This window comes from Melospiza georgiana, chromosome 3 (assembly GCF_028018845.1).
Source record: "Melospiza georgiana isolate bMelGeo1 chromosome 3, bMelGeo1.pri, whole genome shotgun sequence".
In the NCBI taxonomy this organism is placed as follows: domain Eukaryota; kingdom Metazoa; phylum Chordata; class Aves; order Passeriformes; family Passerellidae; genus Melospiza; species Melospiza georgiana.
Window position 1 is genome coordinate 106,685,327 of NC_080432.1, and position 25,878 is coordinate 106,711,204.

At 36.5% G+C, this 25,878-nt stretch overlaps 1 protein-coding gene across 1 annotated transcript in view; it reads left to right on the forward strand.

The window, feature by feature from the left end:
• Positions 1–7,002: 7,002 nt before the first annotated feature.
• IMPG1 (interphotoreceptor matrix proteoglycan 1) overlaps positions 7,003–25,878 on the forward strand; it is a 56,089-nt gene continuing 37,213 nt past the window's right edge. The window contains exons 1-4 of the mRNA XM_058020577.1: positions 7,003–7,690; positions 20,241–20,474; positions 23,307–23,473; positions 23,681–23,709. Of these exons, the coding sequence (XP_057876560.1) occupies positions 7,624–7,690; positions 20,241–20,474; positions 23,307–23,473; positions 23,681–23,709 (497 nt within the window). The 5' untranslated portion in view covers positions 7,003–7,623. The remainder of the gene's footprint in view (positions 7,691–20,240; positions 20,475–23,306; positions 23,474–23,680; positions 23,710–25,878) is intronic.

Genomic DNA, 25,878 nt, shown 5'->3' on the forward strand with positions numbered 1-25,878 from the left:
CCAGGGATAGCCAATAGACACTACAATCCTTCACTCCACTCTTAGCTTTCAAAGTAATGTACCACAGTGGGCTGGAAAGCAGCTTCAGGCTGAGACACAGAGGAGATGAGAAAACTGCACTGCAGAAAGAAACAATGAAATTAGGAGATGGAATGAAATAGGAAGGTCAGAAACAGAGAAAGCAGATGGCAACACGGGGAAAAGGGACCAGACGAGAGGCCAGATGGTGACTAGGGGAAAGAATCAAAAAATGGTACTTGGACAAATAATTGGTTGGAAAATGTGATTTTTAAAAATTGATACAAAATATCAATCAAAGACTGAGAATTTAGGGTTTATTCTGGACTGGAAGGGAAAGAAAATGGGATTTGTGTACAACAGATTTTCTTCTCAGCTCCTCCCTTCCTGCCAACCATATGCCCCATCAGTGCATCTCAGGATGCAGGTTTTACACTGGAAGTAACTGAACCACAACTGATCCTATATTGCAAAAATATTTTTAAACTCCCATCCTATGACTTTGATCAATTCTTGCATTCATTCCTGGGGAGGAGTCATCTTTAATTGAGAATTTGTATGTACAATGTTTTTTTTTTAATTTTGAAGCCTATTCTAGGATGATAATAAAAATCTAAACAGGTTATTAACACCATTTCTAACAATACACAAAATTTTACCTCGTCACAGAATTCAGTTCCAGAAATGAAGGAATTCTGTAATATTTTTCTTCCTATTCAGACTAAACTTTTCCTTCTTTGAAATGTAATTCAGCTTCCTAGACTTCTAATTGTACATGGAATAATTCTTCCTGCTGTGTATTTTACTCTGAAATCTTTGTGTATGAATATATTTGCCACATCAACGAATCCTTTTGCAAATACTGTTTGGAGCTGAATGTTGCTTACAGAGGCCCTGCAGTAATCTGAAAAGAGTGTCATAGAATGAGAGTATAATGAATGGCTGAGTGAGCAAGGGGCCTTGCTGATCACATCGTCCAGCCCCCAGGAAGACCAGGGTCAGCTAGAACAGGCTGCTCAGCTGTTTTTCCAAGAATGTCAACATTACAGCCTCTCTGGAGACCACTGTCCCAGTGTTTATATATATAATATATATATAATAATTTTTTAATATAATTCTTATATTAAAAATTTCTGTTCAAATAGAATTTTTTTAATATTTCAGTTTGTACCCATTGCCTCATGCCCTTTAGCTTGGCAACACTGAGGATCTGGTTCTGCCTCTTTACTCCCTTTCATCAGGTATTTTTAAATGTTGTTAAGATTCCCTCCTGAGTCATCTCTTCTGAAAGCTAAACAATCCCAGCTGTATCCAGCATGCAGAGTAATACATGTATAATGCATTTGGCCTTGTGGAATAGCACACTGAAACTGCAAACACTTCCAGACATACAAATCTGCAAGAAGGGGAAAAAAAACCTGTAAGTGAGAGGTAACTGACATCTTCATAGAAAAACAAGGTCATAACCTTATTAAATTATACATAACAACTTCTCAGGCTGCTTAATGAAAGTGAAGAGGCAATTTTTAAGTATGAGAACAACTTTACAATAACTACTTTTGGAAACAATAAAAATATACCCATCGTCACATAAAATGGCCAAAAAATATTCAATTTTTTCTGTTTGAAAGGGATACCGACTAAGAACGCATCTAATTGATATTTCCCTTAAAGCTTTTCAATACCAAAATGAGAAACAGCAACTGAGCAATAAAACCAAGAACTATAGCATGGTTTGAAAGAGAGAAAATATTTCCCTACCCGTAATTTGCATCACCTACATTTCCAAAAATGCATCTACAAGATGCAGATAAAGCTTTGTTGGCTCAGAGGCCTTCAGAAGTAATGGAAATAATAATAATAATAATAAGAAGAAGAAGAAGAAGAAGAAGAAGAAGAAGAAGAAGAAGAAGAAGAAGAAGAAGAAGAAGATGAAGAAATTCACTTAACAGAGCAAGATAAGGTAACATGGGATAAAAGGAACAAAGCATGATAGGAGTAATGGCAGTGTCACACTGTTATAATGTTATAATCATATAATAGATAAACCGTAAGGGAGTTTATTGGTGGTAAGAACAACATCAAAATTAATTTTGTGAGATTCCATGGAGGGAATCAGCAGTACTGGGAAAACCAGCTTCTGCACATACACAGGATCCATTATGTACACAATGATAGCATGATACTGTCAGACCCTAGAGATAGGATTCCATCAAAAGCATGAAACAATCTTGTCAGACGAGGGGTCAGTACTTGTACAGTTGACAGACAACTTGCTTCCCAAAGCAACTCTGTCAGAAGAGGTTTTTCACAGCATTTCTCTGAGTTCAAACACAGTAGATTACTAAAAGCAACTGAAGCAAAAATTCCGACAATATACATAATAGTAATGTTTAATTTTTTTAAAAATTCCCAAGCCTTGCCAGGTCTAATTAAAGGCAATCTCCACACTATTTTCTACTTGCCTATATTTTGTTAAAAAATATTGGAATTAAATTTTTATATTTACTTCTGTTGGACTATGAATTATGACAGCTACCTTGTTTATCACAGTCAACAGATATAGATCAGGTCAGATCCTTAGGGGTCCTGCTGACTGTCACCTGTCCCTTTCAGAAAACAGTACCCATCCCTTCCTGAAAAAGAAGAGTAAGAAACTCTTAAGTAAAAAATATTTACTGTTTCCACAATAAAGATAAATTTCCATACATTTGCATAAACTTTTATCTCTCTGGGTAGGTTTTTAATATCTCTCCCTCTAACCACAGGCTGAGTGACACAGAGCCCTGGAGCGCACATTAGGGGTTTTTTGCAGGACCTTTCCAGAAACTCCTGCCTACTAGATCAGTCTTGTGCACAGGAAATACAGTAATTTCATATTTTACTCTCACATGGTAAATGTAGAAAGTAAAAGCCTGATGAACAAATGCAGACACTGTGGATGACAAGCAATAGCTACAAACTGTGAAAGAAAAAAGTGAACGCTGCTTGGCTAAGCAAGAAAGAGGAACTATTATCTTACACTCAAAGGGGGAAAAAACTAAGCCAGCATAAAGATACAAGCACATATGGTACTTTAGACATCTCCCTCCTTGCCTTCTCTTTCACTGCTAATCATCTCCTATTTCCCCTAAAAGAAATTGATCTACCAGCTTTCTTCTTCTGTTTAGAGAAAATATATGGCAAAAGACCTCATCTCCACAGGCTTTCTTCACGTAGAGACATCTTGGATGGCTTCATTTTTTTAAAGCTGATAACTACAATGTTCAACTTAATTTGCTACCCTGCTGAGGACAGATTTGTGACCAGTAAATCTACCAGTTACTCTATCAGCTAAATCTAGAAAGATCCTTTCCCAGCATCAAGAAAAAAGCAATGTGCCAAGCCTTGGAAGAAATGTGTTTCAGCTCCTTATGATTCCCCATGATAGAAGCCTAAGGCAGCCCCACGAGTAACAGAAGGTGGTGTATTGGTAAGCAAGCAGGTGAATGATAATCTCCTTGGGCAGATGTACTGTAGTCTTTATCTCCATTTACTGGAAACTGGTCAGCTTGCAGGAAAAAAAATCAGTTCTGTTTATATTTTGGAAAATACCAAAGTCATATCACTATCAACATGAGCATCATTTGTTTATCAGTGATCATCTTAAAGCAGGCTGAGCTATTTTCCTCATAATTATGTGGAATTGCTCAATTACTACCATGCTTTTTTCATACCCTTATCTCCCTTGTCACATTAAACAGTATCTAAATACATTAATCCTTTTAAGAGTGTATACAGTCTAAAAAAGTTTCAGAAGAAAGCAGAGGTAATGTGGTCCTGAAAGATATATCCTGAAAGCAGAGGTAAAGCAGTCCTGAGAGATATGTTGACTGATAACTCATCATTTAAATGTAGGCATGATACTTTTTCCTATTCTAACTGATAAGGGGTTCTAGGACATCACAAATGTGATAGCAACAGCATAACAGCAAAGATTCTTGAAGGCCCCAGAGAAAGCTAGAGATATTTTTGGGTTGCAGTAGTCTAGGGTTATGTCCATAAAGGGGGATGAAGAGCTGCATTCATGCATCACATGCTTCAATTTTGTGCTCAGACTAGAATTCCACCATGGTCTCTGCAACTGCAGGACAGCAGAACATCAGGCTCCTTGTTTTGGAGGAGAGAGGTGTCACAGAAAATAAACAAGTTTGCTTTCAGCCTGAGCAGTAAGCTAGATTTTAATGGAAAGTTAGTCTGAGTTAGAGACTACAGCTCAGTGCCTAAAGGTAGTCATGGAGGAAATCAAAGACTCAGTTAATCAACTATCTCATCTGTGTTTACGGCAAATAAATGGATAAAGAAATAACATAAAGAACAGGAAAGCAAAAGTGACCCAGTTCCCAGCTTGCCTTCAGTGCATTTGACTGACTTTGCAGGACCTAGTTTTGTTGCAACTGGAAGAGCTTGTGTATCCCATTCCCAGATGGTTTTACTGGTCAAAAATGTCTCAAATTCCTTCTCATTCTTAAAGGAAGAAAAATTTTATAATGTCACAATTAAGTTGGAAATTATTTTGTCTCAGCAAGCTGCCAAGACCAAAAATATAAAAGCTCAGGAAAAAAGTAGGCAATAGATGCCTGAAAATGAAATTGGGTATATTTCTGGTTTTTCTTCCATTTTACAAGAAAAACTAAGACATTCTCTTAACCTTTATGTCATTTGTCTTTCAGGCCAAAGATTTCAAGCTTTGGTAATATTTCCTTATAGGGAAACCCTTCCATTCTTCTGATAACTTTCACCACCATCTCATTCAAATTTCTAGTCTTACTAGGCAATATTGCTGTTGCAGGACAAGAGTATGACACACAATTTCATTTTTTTAAGAGTTTTTCTTTCCATTTTATCCCTGCAGATCAGAAGGCTGAGAGACAAGGCTTGATTTGGCCAAATTCAACAGCAGAGAAGGGACCAGAAGAATCCAGGTTTCCTCATTTTTGCAACCAAAGGAAACAGCTTTAGTTGTATTTAAACAGCATATCAGTGATTATTCCAGGTATGTACAGCAGTGCACTCAGATGACCAGTAACAAGTTGAATTTAACCCACTTCTAAACACTTGTTCTGGGTGAATGAATATTTTGGCTTCCAGTTTTGCCCTTCCCATGTCTTGGTAGCATATTTGTAATGTACTATTGAGTTTCAGTAGAATTTTTTTAAATCACCTTTTAAACAATATATAATTATTGTTGACAGCAAACCAACTAGAAGAAACACTTCTAGATTAATTAACAGTGACCTATAATTAAACCCTGCAGTACTTAGAGATGGAGTGGTCCCTAGATAATATTGCTTTAGTTTTAATGAGTGTTTATCATTCTTGTTTGCTCCCCCTGTGGCAGTTATCAAGGTTAGTTACAAAATTTCTTAATTAAATGGAACTACAGGGAAGGTACTGTCTTAGCCGAAAACAGCTTGAAATATTCATGATTTAAGCATAATCTCAAAGTGTGCAAACTCCTGCCCTACAAATTTTTAATCATAGTTTGCCTATAGAGCTCAATCTTTTCCTTAAGTCATATCTTGACATGAAACGCAGTGCCATATTTTAGGATTTTTCTTGTTCCTTTATCTCTGAAAGATAAGAATGTGTTATTAAATGTCTGCCTTCTCCAACATGTGAATGGCTCAAAAATACCCTTTTATGTGAAAGCTGTGATATAGGATTTCTGATTCCTGGCTCAGGCTTCACTAACCAGTTTCTAGAGTAATTAAGTAAATCTCTTTATTGCACATTTTCAAAATGTAGTCTGACAAATTAGATTCCTAATGGAATTAAAGGATCAAATTCCTAACAAATTCCATATGGAGTTTGGTACCCAGAGTGCTCTGAAGAAATAATCTTCCTTTCACCAATTCCACATTCTCAGATGACACCAGAAATGGCACATTCCACCACCCTGAGAAAAATTCTCTTTGCTTCCAATTATTGCAGATTAAAAGCTGAAGTAACTAAAAATAAGGTAACATATGGGGGGAGCTTCATCTTCCAAATATAACACCAATAGAAATGTTTACTAAAAACTACCTGGTTCACGCAGGTGATATTTCTATGATGTCACTATATACAATATGATTATTATAGGTAAAACATGCAAAGACAAATATTGGTACTGCTAAAGAATGATCCTTATATAATAATACATCTTTCTTCAGTAGAAATCCTAATCATCTCCACTGTTGCTTTGCATTGTGCTGCTGGCAAGGTATTCTAAATTTTGTTTTGGTATTATACAAGGTATTCTAATTTGTTTTGTTGGACCAGTAAAACAATGTGCATGAAAGTTTATACACTAAAAAAAAAAGCAAATCTTATGTGAACCCAGCTCAGTCTGCACCATAGCTGGTCTGAGTAGTTAAAATCGGGCAATCTTGGAAAGGGAGGGAGGTTACCATTGTTTAAATCCTAAGTAAAAATAGAATACTGATTGGGTTCAAATGAAGGTTGTTCTTAAAGTAACTTGTGCTTACAGATTCTTGCTGGCAGTCGAGATACTTCTTATGTTAAAGCACTTGGACAAAAAATTTTAAGGGGGAGAGACCACTAGAAATGCCTACCTGGTAGCATTTTCAGGTGCAATGCAACAGTAAAAAAGGTATTGGAAAATAAAAGCGTAAGTATGAAACACCTACACTTGCCAATATGTAACTGAAACAGTTATCTGTGAAGCTGGAGCAGAGCTGTTTGAACAGTGTATTCAGCTGCTGCCAATTCTTGGCCCAGTTAGAGCTGTGTGCTTGGAACAGCATTTCCCACCACTTTCTCTTTTCCTCCCACCATGCAGCACTTTCCCTGCCCCAGTTGCAGTTTGGCATCAGATTGTGCCAGCCCTGAACACTGCTGCAATTCACTGCTGAGTCATCACTTCACCCCTGTCACACAACATCATCATCACTGCTCCAACAGGAATATTGCAACAGCAACCCTGTGGTTCAAGAAGGGAGAGAGGATTGCAAGACATGGGCAGTGGAAGAGCTGAGCATTGAGTGTTCTTTCAGGAAAAAGCCATCCTAAGGAAGTTCCCTGAGGTTTGTGGTCACTGGTTTGGAAGCAGCACCATTACCTCTCCCCGTGCTCACATGCCATATCTCCAGAATGCCCAAAGGATCAACAATCCAAGGCAATGGGAACTAGAAGAGACTTCCGTTGTTTATCATGGTGCTGTTGAAGTCTCCTGGGGTTGACAGATGCCGCTCCAGAAGGTTAATAAGATGAAGAAAGCTCTTCCAGCTGGACCGTAAGAGGGATTATGTCTGAGCAGCAGATAAACAGATTATTCCAGAAACAGACACTGCTTTTTTTTAAAACTTCGTCACTCTTGTCTTACCACTCCAGTTCCCCGGGCTAGAAGTGTGGGCGTCGGAGGGTTCACCCAGCTCTTGCACTCTGGCACCTGTTGCACTCTGCCCAGCTGCAATTCCATGCAGTCCAAGGCTGGAGACACGTGAAAAATAAAGACATTTGGGGATTTTAGTTCTCTAAGAAAACAGAATTCTTCTACTTGACAAAAATTTTTTTGTTTCCTGCATGACTGGTCTTGAAAACTGTGAATGATCAATAGACAGCATGCATTTGAAAACTGGATTAATATTTTTGATCATTTGCCTTGCTCTCCAAGTTCAGGGAAGCAGAGGTAAGTTCATATATTGATATATAAGGTTTAGATTAATTTTGCATTGCATATGTTGAGAAACAAAATAATTGCAATATCAAAGGCTTTCCTATTACAGAATTTTTAGTGTAGAATGTAGTGTTTTGACAATACTACTGGAGCCATTACAGTTACTGATACTGCTATAAAGCTGAAAAAGGAAATATTGACGTTATTTCTTACGTGTGTTTTGCAGGTTTTACAATATCTATGAGAGATGCAATTTAGCTTCATTTTACCTGAACAGGTTCTGTTATGAAAAACAATATTATCTGTGAGACAAATATAAGGAAATTTAAAAAAGGCTGAAATATCATCTCAGTGTTGATGTGGTTGAAGATGGTCTTTCATCACTGAAATGAAGAGAAAGTAGCAAAATATATCTGCATTTACTAGTAAAGACATTTATTCTTAAATGTCTTAAATGATTATTAAAAACAACTTCAAAAACTTCTAGATGGACAAATTCTGGAAGAATATACCATACTGTCAAATATACAAAAATGGCAGTACCAGTATAGATTAATGTAATAATAACTATAAAATTATTTTCAAGAAAACAGAAATACAGGGAACTAATCTGTACTTAGTATGTCAGCTAACTCTTGCTCTATTTAGAAACATTTAAAAGTCCACAACATTTATAAAGCTACTTCAACAACAAAAAAGAAAAGACAGTGATGTGATTTTCCCTGGTTAGTCCCATTTCAAAAGATTTAGAGCTTTGGGGAATGCATTTAATTTTGGAGAAGATTTCTCATTAAATTTTTCCATCTATACTTTGATGTTTGCATAATTGAATTAAAAGCTAACATTACAACTGCTATGTGTGCTCAAGTCAATGACCTTCTATTTTTATGTCAGGCCTGTTAATTAAAGGCAAAGAATGTAAAATTATAAAAGATAAGTCTCCTCAACATTATCTAAATATTTGTTAGGGAGACAATATGAAATATAGCCTGCTGTCAATACTAATTGGAAAATTTTATATACACATTTGGGTTTTTTAAAGAAACTCCTGCTTTTCTTAAAGAAAAACAGAAATACAGACCACAGTTCTTGTATCTCAGTTAAATTACGTAAATCTTGTCTAGTGGACAAATAAAGAACTGAAAAAATCCTTGGGAAAATATATAGTTAGCACTAGAATTATGTTTTGCGGCTCTTTAATTTTACTTTTAGATTCTATGCAAATGGTTTCATTTAATCACTAATGATATTTTGGACATGTGGCAAAAAATGAGAGAATGATGATATTTCATGTCTGACAAGAAAACAAGTTTTATCAAGATGCAATGTTTTTGCATTTAAGTGGAATATTCTGTGATGGAAAGAGACAGAATGAATTCCAGGCAGTTCATGCATGCTTGATGGCATTATTGCAGTCCCTATTTATAATTACAGCTTAGAAAGCAATAGTGGTAAAAGTGGCATCTCATAGTTTCATCAATTGCAAATTGTGATTGTATACTACAATACACTTTCCATAAAAGACCAGCAAAATAATGTGGGACTATCTTGACAGAGAGGAATACTAAAAAACTAGAAATATTCCTTGCCATCAGTTCTGTAAAGTGCAGGTGGTATGCATAAATGCATAATAATAACAACTTGGTTTTGACATTTAGTCATGCCATACATAATATTTTTAAACTATTTGATTTCAAATATATGCACACAGATCTCAAAACAATTAATGCTTGTGTTAAGAAACTTCTTTTTCAGAACAAAGATACTTCCAGAACTGTTATTTTATGACTTAGCATTAGGGTCAGACACTTACCGAAAATATTTTTTTAAAGTGTATAGGCTCTCCCAGTAGTCTGAGTATTTGCATGAATTGTTCATTAGGGCTCATAACATGGGAATTTTGAGACCCTTACAGATTTGAAGTACATGTAAACTGTGACAGACTAGGAAATAAGAGACTAAGATATAAAACAGCCCCATCTTAAACAAAAAAAATAGAGATAATTTCTAAATATTTAAAGGGTTAGTCAGTTGGTTTTTTCCTCATTAAAAACTAAAATTCAAATTTTTTACTCACATTTATATTTAACAAAAAGTGGGTTAACAAATATGGAGCTTGCTTAGTAATGTTTTTTGGTCCTTCCTCCCTGTCCCTATTTAAGGACCCATAGAGTCCTTCCCCCATCCATTTGGAGGCTCTCCAGGAGCACTTCCAATTCCACAGTAAACAATCAGGAAACTGTAGAGAGCTAAATAAGAGTTACAGTACTGAACTTTGGCCATAACTTTGCCACTGTCCTGACAAAAATTGTCTCTAGCAATGAAAAGGGAAAGTAAGAGGGATTAAAACTTTTTGACAGCGAAAAGTCTTTGCACACAATCTGAACAGTAAACTCCTGAACAGCCAGACTAAATTCCAAAATGCAGAGGAGCTCTGAAGTCTCAGAACTATGCCCTGAAGCTGGGTACATCCTTGCACTTGATACTGAGAACGTAGAGGGCCAGAGTGTGTTCAGGGCTGTTTTGTGACATTTTTTATTCAGCAAGCAAATATCTGCTATTTACTCAGCCATTCCTTAGGACACAAAGGCTTTGTGTGTGCTCTATGAAATCATTTTAATTCATTCTGACTCACCCCTTCCCGCTAGGCTGTTCCAATTCCACAATAAATGTTTCAGATCTTTATTACTGTAATTGCCCTCAAAAAAAAAAAAAAGGTTTAAGCAAATTTGTGCCAAAGGAAAAGGAAAATCAAGGAATATAAAGCTTCAAACAAAGAAAGAAAGCAAGATGTGTCTGCTTTTTGCACTAGGATTATCTTCTACTCTCATCCATAAAATAAGAATTATCATGTTAAAGTTGGCTTTCCTGGATGGGCTTATAAACTTATGAAAAGTAAGACTTTTCCTTTTTTCTCTCCTTTCTCAAACAAATGTAACACTGCACTATATACGGGATTTGATCTTTTCTGTTTTCTGGCTAAAAGCCAAAGTGCAATATAAATACTAGGCCATTGTCACTGAATCCTAAAGATTAATTCCAGAAATAGTCACACTTGTGCCATAGGGATTGGTGAACTGCATGTGAATGAATAGCAAAATATGTGAAATTTTTCTCAGAAAACACCCATGGACAAGATGGTCAATATTAATGATCAAAGGTTTTCTCCTTCTGCTGGAACATTAAGTTACAGGCTGTAATAAAATAACTGGGAGTCTTAACCTAATAGAAATGTGGAATGATCATGTTCATTTTTCAGCTAATTTTGGAGTCTTTGTGGTTTAAGCAGTGCACTAAGTGACATGGACAACACCCATCATGTAGCAAACATGGTTTCCTTTCCACAAGACAGCTTTTCTTTCCCAAAGGAAAATTCTGAATGCATTCTCCTGCATTTTGATGCTTTGAAATATTTTGAATATGTTTTCATTCTTGTTTTCCCTCTGTCCAACTTAGTCCCTTTGGGATTAAAATTACTCTTCTGATCATTCTTTGTCGCATAATTCTTCCATGTTAATCAGAAATTAGGTGCACTATCTTGTACACTCCGTGAGGTTTGTACTTTGTAAGCCCAACTGTGTTTCAATTTCTTCCCCTTCTGAATGTGTGATCTTGAACAGCACACTTCTTAAAAAGAAATATCTACCTGCTTTCCTATATGTGTCTGCTGGCATTTAGTCACCGTCAGCTGCTGTTTACTAGACAGAGACTTCAGAACAGTAACCTGTCTGAAAAACACAAGATTAACAATCATCTGGGAGTACCCTGGCACCTGCCACAGCGTAGGTGTGTTTAGATACCCTTACAGAATTGTAGCATGCCTTATCATTGTAGGCAAGCACAGCAGCAGTTTCACCCTCACCTGCTCTGACAGAGTGCACTGTCATTCTCATTTCACAAAAGCATGAGGGCCTGAGGTGTGACACACAAACTGAAGCCCTGGCATTGCAGTCATAGAGCAGGACAGCAGCAGAGGTTGCTGGGCTGATTCTGGTTACACAGACATCTGCAAATCAGTAAGACCCGGGCTCAGAGCTACATAATTAATTGCACTTAGGCCACCATGCTTGTCTTTCCATTGGTGAGGTTCTACTGGCTTCTAAAGTGCTGCTTCAGTGAATTGCCTTCTTCCTGGCCACTCAAATGTTTCAATAACTCCCTGAGACTTTACCCAACTTTATACTGACAATCTTGGTACCCCTGTTACCTGAAATACTGTTTTTAGTGGCTGTGTTGCAGGTGTACCTTTCATACATATGACTCAGCACAGATCATAGAAACCCCAGGAGTTTCAGGCAAGAAACAGCAATGCACTCATCTTTAATTTTGTGATCTCACAGTGATGGCACAAAATGAAGACGTTTCTATTCAAGTTCTTTCCTCTTTCCTCTTCTCCCTCAAAACTAGATGAGTAAATTGTCGTGCTTAGATCAAGAATTGGATTAGGTGTTCTCCAAACCATTGGTCCATGCAGCTTGATACATAACTAAGTAAGTTTAAGTCCAAGTCATGCTCTGTCAAAATGAGGTGTAGTCAATTAGCCAGAGGCTGTAGATTGTACTGCAGAACAAGTGACCCCAAACTGTGAGGAAAATCAACCAGTTCCAATTACACAAGCTGAAGTGAAGAGACGACACTGGGGCTTCTGGCACCAGATATCCTAATTGTTATCATACAGTTACCTCAATAAACCCATTCTGCACTGCAACTCTTTGACTCTTACTATCAAAACTGTTGGAATGTTGATGATGTTGACAGATGTTGAAATGGCAAAGCATCACTGGAACTTGAATTTATTCTGTCTCATTGACTTTCTCAGAGAAGGCTGTACCTCTTGAGAATGACTAATCAGAAAATTAAGAGCAGAGGTGCTCAGTTGAGTGTTTCATCACTGCCAATTGGATACATCCCTCCAAGAACTCAAACATTTAAGGCATTTTCTTGCATCCTTTGATATCATATCCCTATCAATTAATAGAACAGCCTTTCAGGTCAAATGCTTCTAAGCTGACCAAAGAAATCTAAATAGACACATGTTTCATACATGAGCATTAAAACTAATCACTCTTCAATGCTGTTTCTAGTCCAGGTTCTGGACTTCAAGCAGACTGTTGCAAGATTCACAATCTGGCAATGAAAGCATAGATGGCCTTTGATATTTTTTATGTATTCCAGCAGCAGAAGTGAGCACAGCTGATGAATAAAAATTTTCACCTGTCTGAAAGAGAATGTAAACATTTCTACCTTTAATGACACATGTTATGTCTATGAATACATGAGTTTCTTACTATGTTTTTGTCAGGCTGCAAGAAAATATATCAAAATCATATGTTGACTCAATGATTTCAGCATGCTCAATATTTGTGGTGTGTACAGACAGCATTTATTGTGAATGTGGCTTCATCATTAGTGTATGACAACTATATTCACAAAAGCAGGAAAATCTTACCAGTTGCATGTTATGCTTTCTATTCTCATCTATAATAGGTAGATAATATGCTGCAATTATTTTCCCATGAATTGTATAATTAGTATAATTCAAAGTAGTTACCAAATTATCTACTCTAGAGAGAGAGAGACAAAACTGTTTGTCTGTTATAAGGCCCATGCATAAATTTCATCAAAATTGTTCCAAATTCTTTGTTTCTTCCTGAAGATGGTTTTCAATTGTATTTCTCCACTTGGCATAGGAAACCACACAGATATGCATGAGCAGAGAAGGAGGGCAACAGCTGAGGAATTCTGATATCTATTTTACCTTCCCAGTGTAACTGACTTGTAGAAATTAAATTCTCCACATTTATTGAAATCCAAGAGCACATTAGCTGACTATGATCTTTGGTACCAAAATGTAAATCCAGGTTAATTTGAAGGGTTTTGAAAAAGAACCATTACCTAGTGTCATCTCCTAGCTTTGAACATAAAACCATTAAAACAAAAAAATTTGGAGTTTTTATTAAAATTTGAACATTTACTAATGGCACTGTTTGTATCATATATTTCTGAATAATTTATCATGTTCTTCTTCAGATTTATTTCCATACATGTTCTGAGGTGTAGGTTGTTTCATTATAATCAAAAACTTAATATTTTTAACATAAGGATTACAATAGGAATGTATCACAAAGATTCATGGAAGACTTACCTTATTAGAGCACTATGTTAACAGTACCAGATTCTTCAGCTTTCATAGACATTTGAAGAATTATCATGTGTTTCTGACAAGAAGCAGGATGTATGAAAACCCCCCCTTTTCCTGGATTCTTGAGAAGGAAGTCCCTTGGTATAGATCTAATTTTAAAAATTAACATAGCCTTTGAAAGGTTGAAACTTGCAGAACTTACCTATTAAGCAGAAGCCTGGAACTCCTCTCCTGTGTTATAGACAGCTTGAGTGCAACTTCTGAATATGTGAAGGTGCTGTTTTGTCATGCTGAACCCCAGCAAGAGACACAGGGATCTGGCATATTTTGTCTTTTGTATAAAGTCTCCACTGCACAAGCAGAGCCTGGCACCTCCCTGACATGCAAAGGTGATGCTGAATTTTGCATAATATGAGATATTAGTATGTACAGGAAGGGTTCTATAGTGTGTAGCCATCATCTTTGCAGTTCTTGTACAGAAAGTTCACAAGTGAATTTTAGCCAGCTAGACACAGGATCTTCCAAACTGGAGGCCTGAACTGCCCCCCATAGATACAGAATTGCCAAAATTAGAGATCCAGGCCTCATTCCACAGGCAATGCTACTGTCACACTTAAGAGTGGAATTTACAAAGCCAACATACCAATCAGTCATTACAAAGCTCATCATTGTCCATATTCATTCTGAGAAAATAAAATTACTTACTTTTATATATATGTCTTAGCCCCCTTTCCTTTTTTGGAAATGAAGGCACTCTCAGCCAGATTTCCATTTCTACTGAAGCTAAGCATCAGTGTCAGCAGCTTTCACCAAAACTTCCCCAGAGTAGTGTGCACTGCCCTCTCACTCAGCAGTTCACTAGCAAGGTGCACTAAACCTGAAGAAGTGAGATCCAGAGTGAGTTCCCCCCTGTGCCTCAGCTACCCCAGTTACAGACCAGGTAAGCCCCACCAGGATGCAACAATCACCATGGCTGAGTGCCTCAGGAATTCCTTTCAAAGTTCCTGTGTGCATCAAAAACAGCTCAATAACATCTTGGACAGGAAGATAAGTTAATGTAAGCCTTACAACATTGGGTTTAAGGGCATTGAACAGACAAGACCTGAGCAGATTAAATATTAGCATTAATTTTTCTAGTATGGAATTCCATACCCTAAACTTTTCCAAACTGTGAGTCTTTAAGTTTGTGAAACACACTTGGAAATGCAAAGCAAACACAGTCAAAGTAGCAGTATCTGGCAAAGCAATGACAAAGCAGCCCTGAACATCAGGAAGAGTGAAACCTCCACTTTCACATCTCAATGGGAAGATAGAGATTGCTGCACAAAGGATGCTGGCAGCATTTGTTGATAAAGTCTTGCCATATATTAATCTGTCCCTGCTCATCTAAGCCCCTTCAAATCCATGTAGACTCTTCCCATGCAACAGACCTGAGGAAAAGAAGCCATGGAATAAAAGATTTGAAAAGGAATGTGAGGAGAGGACATGTCATGGACACCAAGTCTGTCACTGGTGAGTGCCATTAGAATGTGGGATCCCCACTGGAGCAATGAGGAGAGTGCCTGTGGGTGAAGAGCCCTGGTATTTCCTCTGTGTACTTCCTATGCTCCATCTGGTGTTTACATGGATCAGCCAACTCAGAAATCTCAAGATCAACTTTTCAGGACTAGTTGTAAAAAGCACTAGCTGTGCTTTTGTTACTGGCTCAATTATCAACAAAATGTTAGCCCCACTATCAATTTAACTTTAACATGTTTATGAATCTTTGCTGAATTAACCTTCCTGATAAGCTTTCTCCATTTTATTTCAACATTTCCCTTTACATAAGCCTGGTCTTTTAGTTATTATTTTATTGTGCAGGCAGTATGTCTCATTTATCAATCAAGCATTCCTCTCTATCCTAGGAAGATCCACTGATTTTTCAGACTAATCTGCTTTTTCACATTTCAAAACTTTTGATGATTTTAATGATGAATTATTCAGACTTCAACAAGTCACCTTGAATTTTGCTATCAAATCTTTAGCTATCGTATTTTTAATTATTCTCTTAGTATTTGATGGCATCTAAATTTTCTCAGGTCAAATAAAAATAAATGTTTACCCGTTAAATAATGCTGTATATAAATGTTCCTACCCAAAGATCATCTACATTCCTGAAAAATGCAATTTTTCAACTCAACTCCAACTACCAACTCTAAAAATTTGAGGCCTTCCAAACCTAGTACTATTAATAGAGAAATTAGTTAAGCTGTATAGAGAAGCATCCACTCCATTTACACAAAAAGGTATGAATAAGGCCCTCTTGCTCCTATGTTTATAAAAGCAAATTTTAAAAAACAACCAAAGCTGACCAATTATCTGAATAACTTTAAACTCCTTTTCTCTAGAATCCATTTCAATAGTGATGTACTTTTCCCTTTTTGACATGCAGATTATTAAGACCATATAGGAACTTTTGAAATCTGCTCCTCCTGCCTTGTTGTTTCAGTTAGGGTATAAATTTGATAATTCAAGTCTCAAGAGACACAGAGAAGAGGCCTGGCCTAATTTCAAGAATTTCAATTTTTTAATATGTGAAATGAATACCATTTATCTGCCTGAAACCAAAACCTGAAAAGCAGTGCTATGCACTTGAGAGATTGGTATGGATATCAAAGCACTTTGATTAGATCCCATATGAATTAGATTGCTGTATCATATTTGGGAAATTGCTTTATGGTGTTTTGAAAAAATTTTGTAATATTTGTGAAAGTTCAGGACTAGATGTCAGGAACTCCAGAGTTTAATAACAGCTGACAGTGATTCTGTAGATAACCTTGGTAAAACTAGCTCAGTATTTTTCTGCAAGTATGTCACCTGGAAAATTTGGACATGGTGTAGATTCTTGCATGTGAGAATAAAGGAGAGTTAGATGTTTGTTTAAGGAATCTTGGAGATTACCTAAGTAGACTAAAGCATTATCAGACTTCTGCAGTTATCTGTACTTCTGCCCTAGAACTATGAAAGAAATCTAAAAAACTTAAACATACCTTTTAAAACTGAGACAGTCACCTCTGTGAAACAACAGGGTTAAATAATAAAAAGTCAAATTGGACAGGGTATATTTGTCATAAACACTGAATATTTTAATTGCATGTTCTTGTATAAAAAATAATTAGAAAAAAATTATAAATGTTATTTATTTTGAGAAAAGTTAACCAACCTAGTGGTATTTGGATTATTTAGATGATCAAATTATGTACCTGTAAAAATTGCATCACTCCAGTGTGTTCAATTACTATGTTGCATAGTAAAAAAGGAAAGGGATCAACTAATATCTATGGTTTCAATTTCATATTGGCAATAGCCTGTGTCTTTTTAATTTTTTTTTCAACCCAGGACAAAGAAATCAAAGCATCTAAAAAGGTATAGATGGAGGCATATTTTAGTAAAGTTAATGGATGAAATATCTGTGAGGCTTAGGTAAAAATTTCTCAGTTCAGAGAATTTCCCCAGTCAGAGTGGAAAACACAGATCTGAAGAATTATGAGGAAATGTTTATGCCAGAAGGCAAGTTTTCTTCCAGTCACAATCAGCAAATATTAGGAAATTCATCCTGGACAATCATGTGGAGAGAAAGGCTGATGCTTTTTCCAATTCAAATTTTGTTTAAGTAAAAAAGTGATTTCAAAGAATTATGATAATAAAAGTTATTCTAGTAAGAGAAAATTACTAACCACAAGATATAAAGCAAATTAAACCTATTCCAATATATTTGCTTTAGAAACAGGTCCTGAAAAAAAAAGAAAGAAAGGGAAAAAAATGGAGGGAAAGAATGAAAAGAAAAATAATTTAAAAAATTTATAACCACCCTAAATAGGGTAGCAGAACAGTGCAAACTGAGAGCAGAAAACAACTGGTCACTTGTCATAGTGAAAAGACCAAATAGGGACCCTAACACGGAGATTTTGAAATCATTATAGCAATCATTTGAGAAGAATCTCCTTTGTCAGTTTTATGAATAGTATAATTCTTAATTCAAGTTAAAGACTTAGAGGTAAATCCTGGAGAAGAAGCAAATCCTTCAAGAAAGGCCTCTGCTCCATACAAAAGCTATCAAAGAGCTTAATGACAAAATCCTCTGCCCCAGTTGGTGAGGCTGCCTGGGCAGCTGGTCTAGCTCAGTTAATACACCTTGTGAAAGGTAATAGACTTACAACTGGCTGCTTTCCATGTGGATTTTTGATTCTCTCTTCTAGAGGATTTCAGTTATTTGAATATAACATTAAAAAACTCTGTGTGTCAGCTGACTCAGTGTTTGGCCATTTGGGGATTCTGTTGAACCCAACGTGTTTCCACAGGGGAAATTCCTTTTATGCAGTTTATGGTTTGTGACTTGACATTAATGTGGAAAAATTACTTCCATTTCATTTCATTTCATTTCATTTCATTTCATTTCATTTCATTTCATATCAAATATTATATGACTGCATCATCATTTTAAATTACCTTGCAACAATTAGGCAGTTCTAGGTCTGCAGGTCATTGTCCCTGGCATGAATTAAAAAGTAATAACAATGACCCATTACCTTTGTTCTATAACTTCCTTTCTTTTAGACAATATTCATCACAACCAAACAGTTGACTTTTTTCTATATCAGAGTAGCACCTGTCTCAAAATATAGATGTTACTACTATGATTTCTACACAATAAACAATGGATGTTCCTTTGGAAGTTAATCAGAACTGAGACATATATTGATATACATATATATGTCTACTGACACACATAGTAGAACATTCCCTATTCTTCATTTCATATACTGTTCTTTTTATAAAAGTATGTTTTTCAATTATTTTTCTCTCATCATTTATCTACCCACTTTTCTTTAAACGTTTAATTAACACTACTCCAAAGTGTCAAGATAATGTGTTTTTAACCTTCCTTATTTTCTCTTGATTTGTCTAAGAACAGGGTAATTAGTATTTGTTATATGCAGCATGACACTTCTTCTTTCTCCAGCAAACTGATAATTTTTTACTCCTATTTTTCTTGCTAGTGCTACTCCTACTGAACTTACTCCTTTTTAACCCTATTATTTCCCATTATTCCTCCATTAGAAGTTTTAAAACCATTTTTCGAAGTAATTTTTTCACTTCATTCATCAGGACACACATATCTTGCTTAAAGCTTTCTAATTCTTTCAAATTGTCTTCCATTCTGCTTAGATTTTTCTTTATTTTTCATCTGTAATTACTGTATCAAATTATTAAAAATTTAACATCTTTATTGGATGGATACAAAATTTATTAACATCTTTATTAACATGGATACAAAATTTTGGAAGATAACCTAAAAGATACTCATTGCTCCTGTCACATGATCCTGCAAATGGCTGTATTTCACCTCATTTAAATCTGTAGTTTATACACTACTTTTTGCATTGACTTTTTCATATTAAATTTAGCTGCTATTCATGTAATACTGCAACACAAATACTTAGGAAGTGGAACCAGATGAGTCCTGAATTTTTGTGATGGAAATTCCTATGCTTGAAGTTATCTTGACACCCTGGAAGCTTTTCCATTTTTCATAATTGAATAGCTTCATAAGTAAAATTTAATCCTAGGTCTTCAATTCCTAGTTACAGATTTCAATTTTTTTCCTACTGCAACTGTTCCACTTTGCCAGGAACATTTAAAGTTTTATTAAAATATGATGCCAGAGAATTCACAGCACATATCATCCAGTTGCAAAGAAACAATCAAAGTCTCAGCTGGTTAATACTTCAGTTTATGTGAGGGAAGGATAGAGGATGCACTGTGGAGTAAAAGAGACTGGAAAGAGGTCTTTCTTTTCCCAAAGGTAATAAAACTTCTGTTCAACTTCTGAAAGTTTCAGGGTCTAGTTCTTGGGATAGCTTCAAGGTTATGAACCTGATTTGAAGGGAGATGTTCCTTGAAGCCCAAAGGAAAGATAAGATTTTAAAGACTTAGGGTACACCTATTTCTCATTTTACTTATCTGCAGTGTAGACATTACTTATCACTGTACTGTAAATTTCCCTGCAGGGCGATATGCTCACAAATGAGATGCTGTAGCACAAAGTTCAAGTACTTAAGTGTCTTTTGTGAATCTAATCCAAAGTCACTTTTGAAAACAGGATTTAGAGCTTCTGAAACTTTTACCCTGCGTGTCCTGGGGTCACGTGTTGAAATGCAAGGAAATTATTTACCAAGTCACTTGAGCTGCAGTTCCCCCGAGTGGTCAGGGGCTGCTTCTCCTCAGCACAATTATTCAATCAGTGCATTGACTCCACTATAATGTAGCAAAAAGAATTCTCAAGTTCATGTCCATTTTCAAGACATGAACCTGCATTGAATACCTACTGCCTAGCCAAGGTATGTTTATGTACTTTCTTTTTTGTTTTTTTTTTTACAGAAATTCCTGATAAAATAAACCGTGCTGAAGCCAAACAACTTGCAGTTACCTCAGGGTCAGACAAAACAGAAAGAACAACAAAGAGGTCCAGGATATCAACCATCAGGCGGATATTTGACATGGCAAAACACCGAACAAAGAGGTCATCCTTTTTCTCAACTGGTGTGAAAGTTTGCCCACAAGAATCAGTGAAGCAGATTTTAGCCAGTCACCAAGCTTACTACAGATTAAGAGGTAAGACGATTATTGTAGTATGTACTTCCTCCTTCAAAGTCTTTCCTTTAACTGAGGAAACACAGTAATTTTCCAGAAACTTGTTCTTCACCTTTAGGCAGTGTAAGTGCTATTGACTTAATGCTTTATTTTTACATAGATAATCAAACATTACATGTGCATCAGCAGGGTTCAAGATAGACAGTTACCAGAAGAAAATAAAACAATGCACTCAAAGGACTAATGAACTCAGAGTAATTGCACAGTGTTCTAGCATGGCTGAACATGAAGAACAAATTGTGCTTGCATTAGTGTTGAAAGAAGCATCCCCCTTCTCAAAAGAGCAGGTACCATCATTGCTATGCAAAATCAATAGCACCAGTTTAGGACAAGTATTGGAATCATTAAATGGTCATTGCACAATCGAGTTGGTGTATCTGTAGTTATACTAAGTCTATGGCAGTGTTGGTATACAATAAACACTGAGATAATTGCTAGCAAGTCATGAAAAAAGCTCAGGGAAGAAGAAATATTTCAGACATTTTATTAATAAGACTTTTTCAACCAAGTCAGTCACTTCCCAGCTCTTTTTTTTTTACTTCCCTTGCCTACAGAAAGCCTATCAAGTTACCATTCCAATTTTTGGTCAAATTTTCTCTCTTTCTTCATCTATCCCTCCCAGTCTTTTATGCTGTTGCTGTTCTATTTTGTATTCGAGAAATGTGTATATTTGCAGTACAGCTGGACAGTCCAAAGCTAATTCTAAAACCTAGTCAGCATTTCTGGGACAGAAGTATCTAAGGCAACATCTACTCTCTAAATCACCTTTCCTTATCCATTTTTTCCTCTTTATCAGACACCATCCATTCACAATGATCTGTGTAACCTGGCTGTTCCTCAGATCTATTTTGGGGAACCAACTTGTTCCCTCTGAAATGTCACCTGGAGGTTAAGCTTCAAAAATTTTACTCCAGCAGCCACTTGCTATAGGCAGCATGGGAGAACTACACTAAAGTCTGTGGCTATTCCTATACATATAAAAATACTTGATATCGATTGTAGCATCCAATGAGCATTAGACAGAAATCTGGAATGTGTCATAGGGACTGATCCAAAAAGCATTTCTTAAATAGACATCCTCAAAGTCTCTGAAACTCCCTGGTTACATCTCAGATTGGGCTGAAAACAAGCTATCCTGAAACAGACAGGTATCATCAATCTGAACTCAAAAGACTATAACTGTGACCCTTTCGTTTAAAATCTGAATATGACAGAACTACCAGCTTTTTGGAGAGCTGGGATATCAGCTGGGATATTGGACTCTATAAGTCTTGTAGTGCAAGAAGGTTTTAACTTAAATGCTCCTTTTCCTCAACAGTGTCCTACACTCACAAAATTTTCTAAGCAGGTGTCTTCCAGTTCTTCAACTGAAACTGGAGGACTTCCCAAAAAGCAAGCAACAAAACACACTCTGCAGCTGAATAATTTGCACACTCATTCATAAAAAGGTGTTTCTTCTCCCTTGAACAATTGCATATTTTCCATTACAATGTCTTTCATCAAAACCTAAAATAAATTTTCCTTCAAGGAAAGATGCGAACTTCTGGTAAAGACTTCTGCCCTCCCAGTTGAGCATGATAATTTATCTGATGAAAATGATAAATGCAAACAAAAAAGAGCTACACTTGAAAATGTGGTGATACAAGATTCATCCTTGAATCTGTAACCACAGTACAATCCTTCATGTGAAGGCAATCTGGTAGCTATGCTGGAGCCTGAGAGCCTGTACCCATCTGTGGGATAATCTGACATTCATGTGTTTTGGATATATACTTTCAGGTTCTTTTCTGTGTCTAAAGCCTAGGAGATGACCTCCCCTCCTTCAAGTTCCATGACACATTTGTAACTGAAAAAGCACTGTGGATCATATCAGTCATCTAGAGAATTTTTCTGCAAGAAAATTTAGACAATTTTATTCTTTTTTCCATATATATGTATTCTGTGCTTCCAGGGATGAGCACACAACACAAAGCAGCTCATTTTTAGGAGCTCAGACAGTTGCTGTGGGATTCTTCAGCCTCCTGTGACCTTACACCAACTCTGAAGATACACATCACAGCTTAGGTCACCATGAGGACAGTCTCTTATGTGGGGCAAACTGGGAGAGCACACTACAATGCCTCCTCCACTGGTCATGTGTCACATTTATCTGGTAACTGGATTACTTATCATCAGATGGTATATCTTTATTCAGCACTAACTGCTCAGAAAAACAACTGCCAGAGAGTTGCAAGAAAAAGGAGATAGAAAGTAGCCTTAATTGCTAGCTCATAATAAATAAATCTCTTCAAAAGATAGCCTGTTCCTTTTTAATAACCTGACCACATCTGCTCCACATGCAGCTGCTCTACTGGGAGGGCAGGTCGTTCCTGAGGTATTATTGAGGGGCCCTAACACAGCTAGGTGAGTACATCCCTACAGCAAGTTTAGAGTAAACTTACTGCACTAATTTCAGAGACACCCATATTTTAGATAATGCAGATAATGAACTCACTCTAAGGCAAAGTAGGTATCAAGTACTGAAAATAAATGTCCCATCTCACAGTAATGAGCTTTGCAAAGTAAAGTCCTAAAGGCAACGGCTTTTAAATTACCAGCAAGTTTTGGTTAAAATGTTTTTTTCTGATAAGTTTGAAAATCCCCTTCTCTAAAAGAATTTTTAAACAACATTTCGAAGCAGTGCGTTCCTTCATCTTGAGTGATAATGTGTAAATGCCAAATCACTGTTAAAAGGCTTTCAAGTTTACCATTTGGTACAAAGCATCTATCCCCAGCCCCTTTCTTCTTACTCAGTCTGCCAGGAAGCTGTGTGGGAAGCCTTTCGTATTTTTCTGGATCGGATTCCTGATACTTCTGAATATCAGAACTGGGTTAGTGCCTGCCAGAGAGAAACCTTCTGCATATTCGACATTGGGAAAAACTTCAGCAATTCCCAAGAGCACCTGGAAATAATTCAGCGGGTAAGGATTGCTGACATCTGCTTAGAAACTGGGAGAGACTTCCCAGTCCCTCCCCACCTGCTTATTTAAGGGCAAAGTATTGCTCAGGAAAAGGAGGGGACATGTCTTAGAAGGAAAACATGAAAGTGTAGTAAACAAAAGAGCTAACAGGCTCAATGGTTGGATACACCAACTAGTAAAATGCTGTTTTTCTTAATCTTTTTGCAGCGAGTAAAACATAGAACCTTCCAGGAAAGGTAAGTAGCATAAGTAGAACCTTGCCACTTGATGTTACTGCCTCCCTTGTAAAAATATGTGTAGATGTGTGTGGATGTGAGCAGATATTCAGATAGCACTGTGGTGTATTTGGTGTGTGCTGTGAGAGATGTGTCTACTGGATATATCACAGGACACTGCAATTGAATCACAATAATGGATATGGCCAAATGGCTGAGTTACCTGTTCATTTCAAAACACCCCTGAATGTTTTCTCAGACTAATGTGGCCATGTAACCCTGACAGAAACATAGCTTGGCATTAGGCTAGTGTTGCCTGGGAGTGTGACAAAACTTGCTGTAATTCTCAAAAGGAAAGTCAGCTTAATAGAAGTTTAACTGAGAGGCTACTTTAAACAATAGCATGAAAACTCTCTGCCTTCACTTTAGGTTTCTCCTGTATTTTTATACATCATGACAGTATTAATTGATGTGATACTTTATTCTGTAAACTCTTTGGAAAAAGTATGCTCCTGGCAATGCTCAGAAGTTGGAGAGTGGCAGGATTAAAGCTACCATACTGAACTCTGGTTCTGTGTATATAAATACTACAGCACAGCTAGACAAATCATTGTCCACAACTTCTGACTGATGTTTCTTTTCCCTTCAAGTTTTCTTTGATTTTCAAGAGATTTTCAGGCAAATAATATTTTCCATTCATAGGTTACACTGTCTCCTGATCACAGAGGTCTTATATATCTTAATTCATTCTGACATGGGAGATCTGACATATTTCTAATAATGTAAGGCCTAATTTAACTCTCCTGGAATCCAAAGGGAGGCCTTTTCCTTCATCCTAGTGCAAGCAGCAGCAGCAAGGCATTAGGAGAAGTGACTGATCTCAGAGTTCTTAGGTTCTCTGTGAACAGTACTGTTTTCCCTAGACACAATGCTGAAGGCGAATTTAATTCCATGAAATTTCTTGTATTTTAATCGGAAATATAGACAGCAATGATTATGCATGTTTGGACTTCATCTTTACTACTTTGTAGGCTAGAAAATATTTTGTATCTTCTGTAGATGTCATGTAGATAAATCAGTCTCCATGTATAAATATAACACATGACTAGTTAATATTGTGAAAACATTACAAATTATACTTTAGTTCTCATCACACAAGATATCCAGGCTGTGGTAAACCAGTTATCATTCATCCATGTTCTTTCTTTGTGCTATTAAACATCTATGTTGCTCCTGTAGCTCAGGACACCTTTTCTGTCTCTGCTACAAGCTTTGTGCTTTATGCTTCAGTTAACACCATACTACAAATTTGCAGTACCCCTATTTCTTTCATTCATATTTCTTGTTTCATATTTCTTTCAGTTTTCACAAGTACTCCATCTGTATGCACTGTAGAAAATTTGGGGAATTATACTTTACTCCCGAATTTCAGGAGAGAAAAATCTCAAAATATCCCTTAGAAGATTCTTATCTAAGAACCTTAATTTTCCCAAAAGCTACAAATTAATAACAATTTGATTTTAAGGCTATAGAATAATTTCTAGTCCAAATAAAAGAATCTTTGATACATCTATTTATTTTTAAATGTACTTAGAGATAGATACTATTGCTGTTTTTCAAGCAAGCTAACAGTAGCTATTTAAAATGTATTCACCATGTGGCTGTAAAACTTAAATCAGAAAATAATTATCAACCAAACCATAAAAATCCTGTGATACATCATACCCACCATATTCTTACTTGAGTCTTTAGCTGTCCTCCTTGGGGACCGTGGTAGGCATTAACCTATGAATATTACATCCAGAAGCAAACACTAACATTCCTACACCTCAAAATAATCTGCATTCTGATACAATAATTATTTGGAAGCATCCTTATGGTATTATAATGCAGGCTGACAACTGAAAAATATGCCCACCCACTATTTTCTCACACCACACCATATGAAATACACATGGAACCTGAAATGTCCATTGGCTCTAAAATGAGAACAATCCCAAAGCCCTCACTGAACTACCTTGATAGGATGAGAAATAGCAAAGAAGACAAAAGGCTGATTTCTTCCATTTTAGATAGTGGTCAACCCTTCAATGAGTTCCAAGAGTAAAAAAAACAGACCCAGTGCACAGATTTAATCTCTGTGATCCCATCCCTCTGGTGGCATTGATAAAATCTGAAACAAAACCTCAT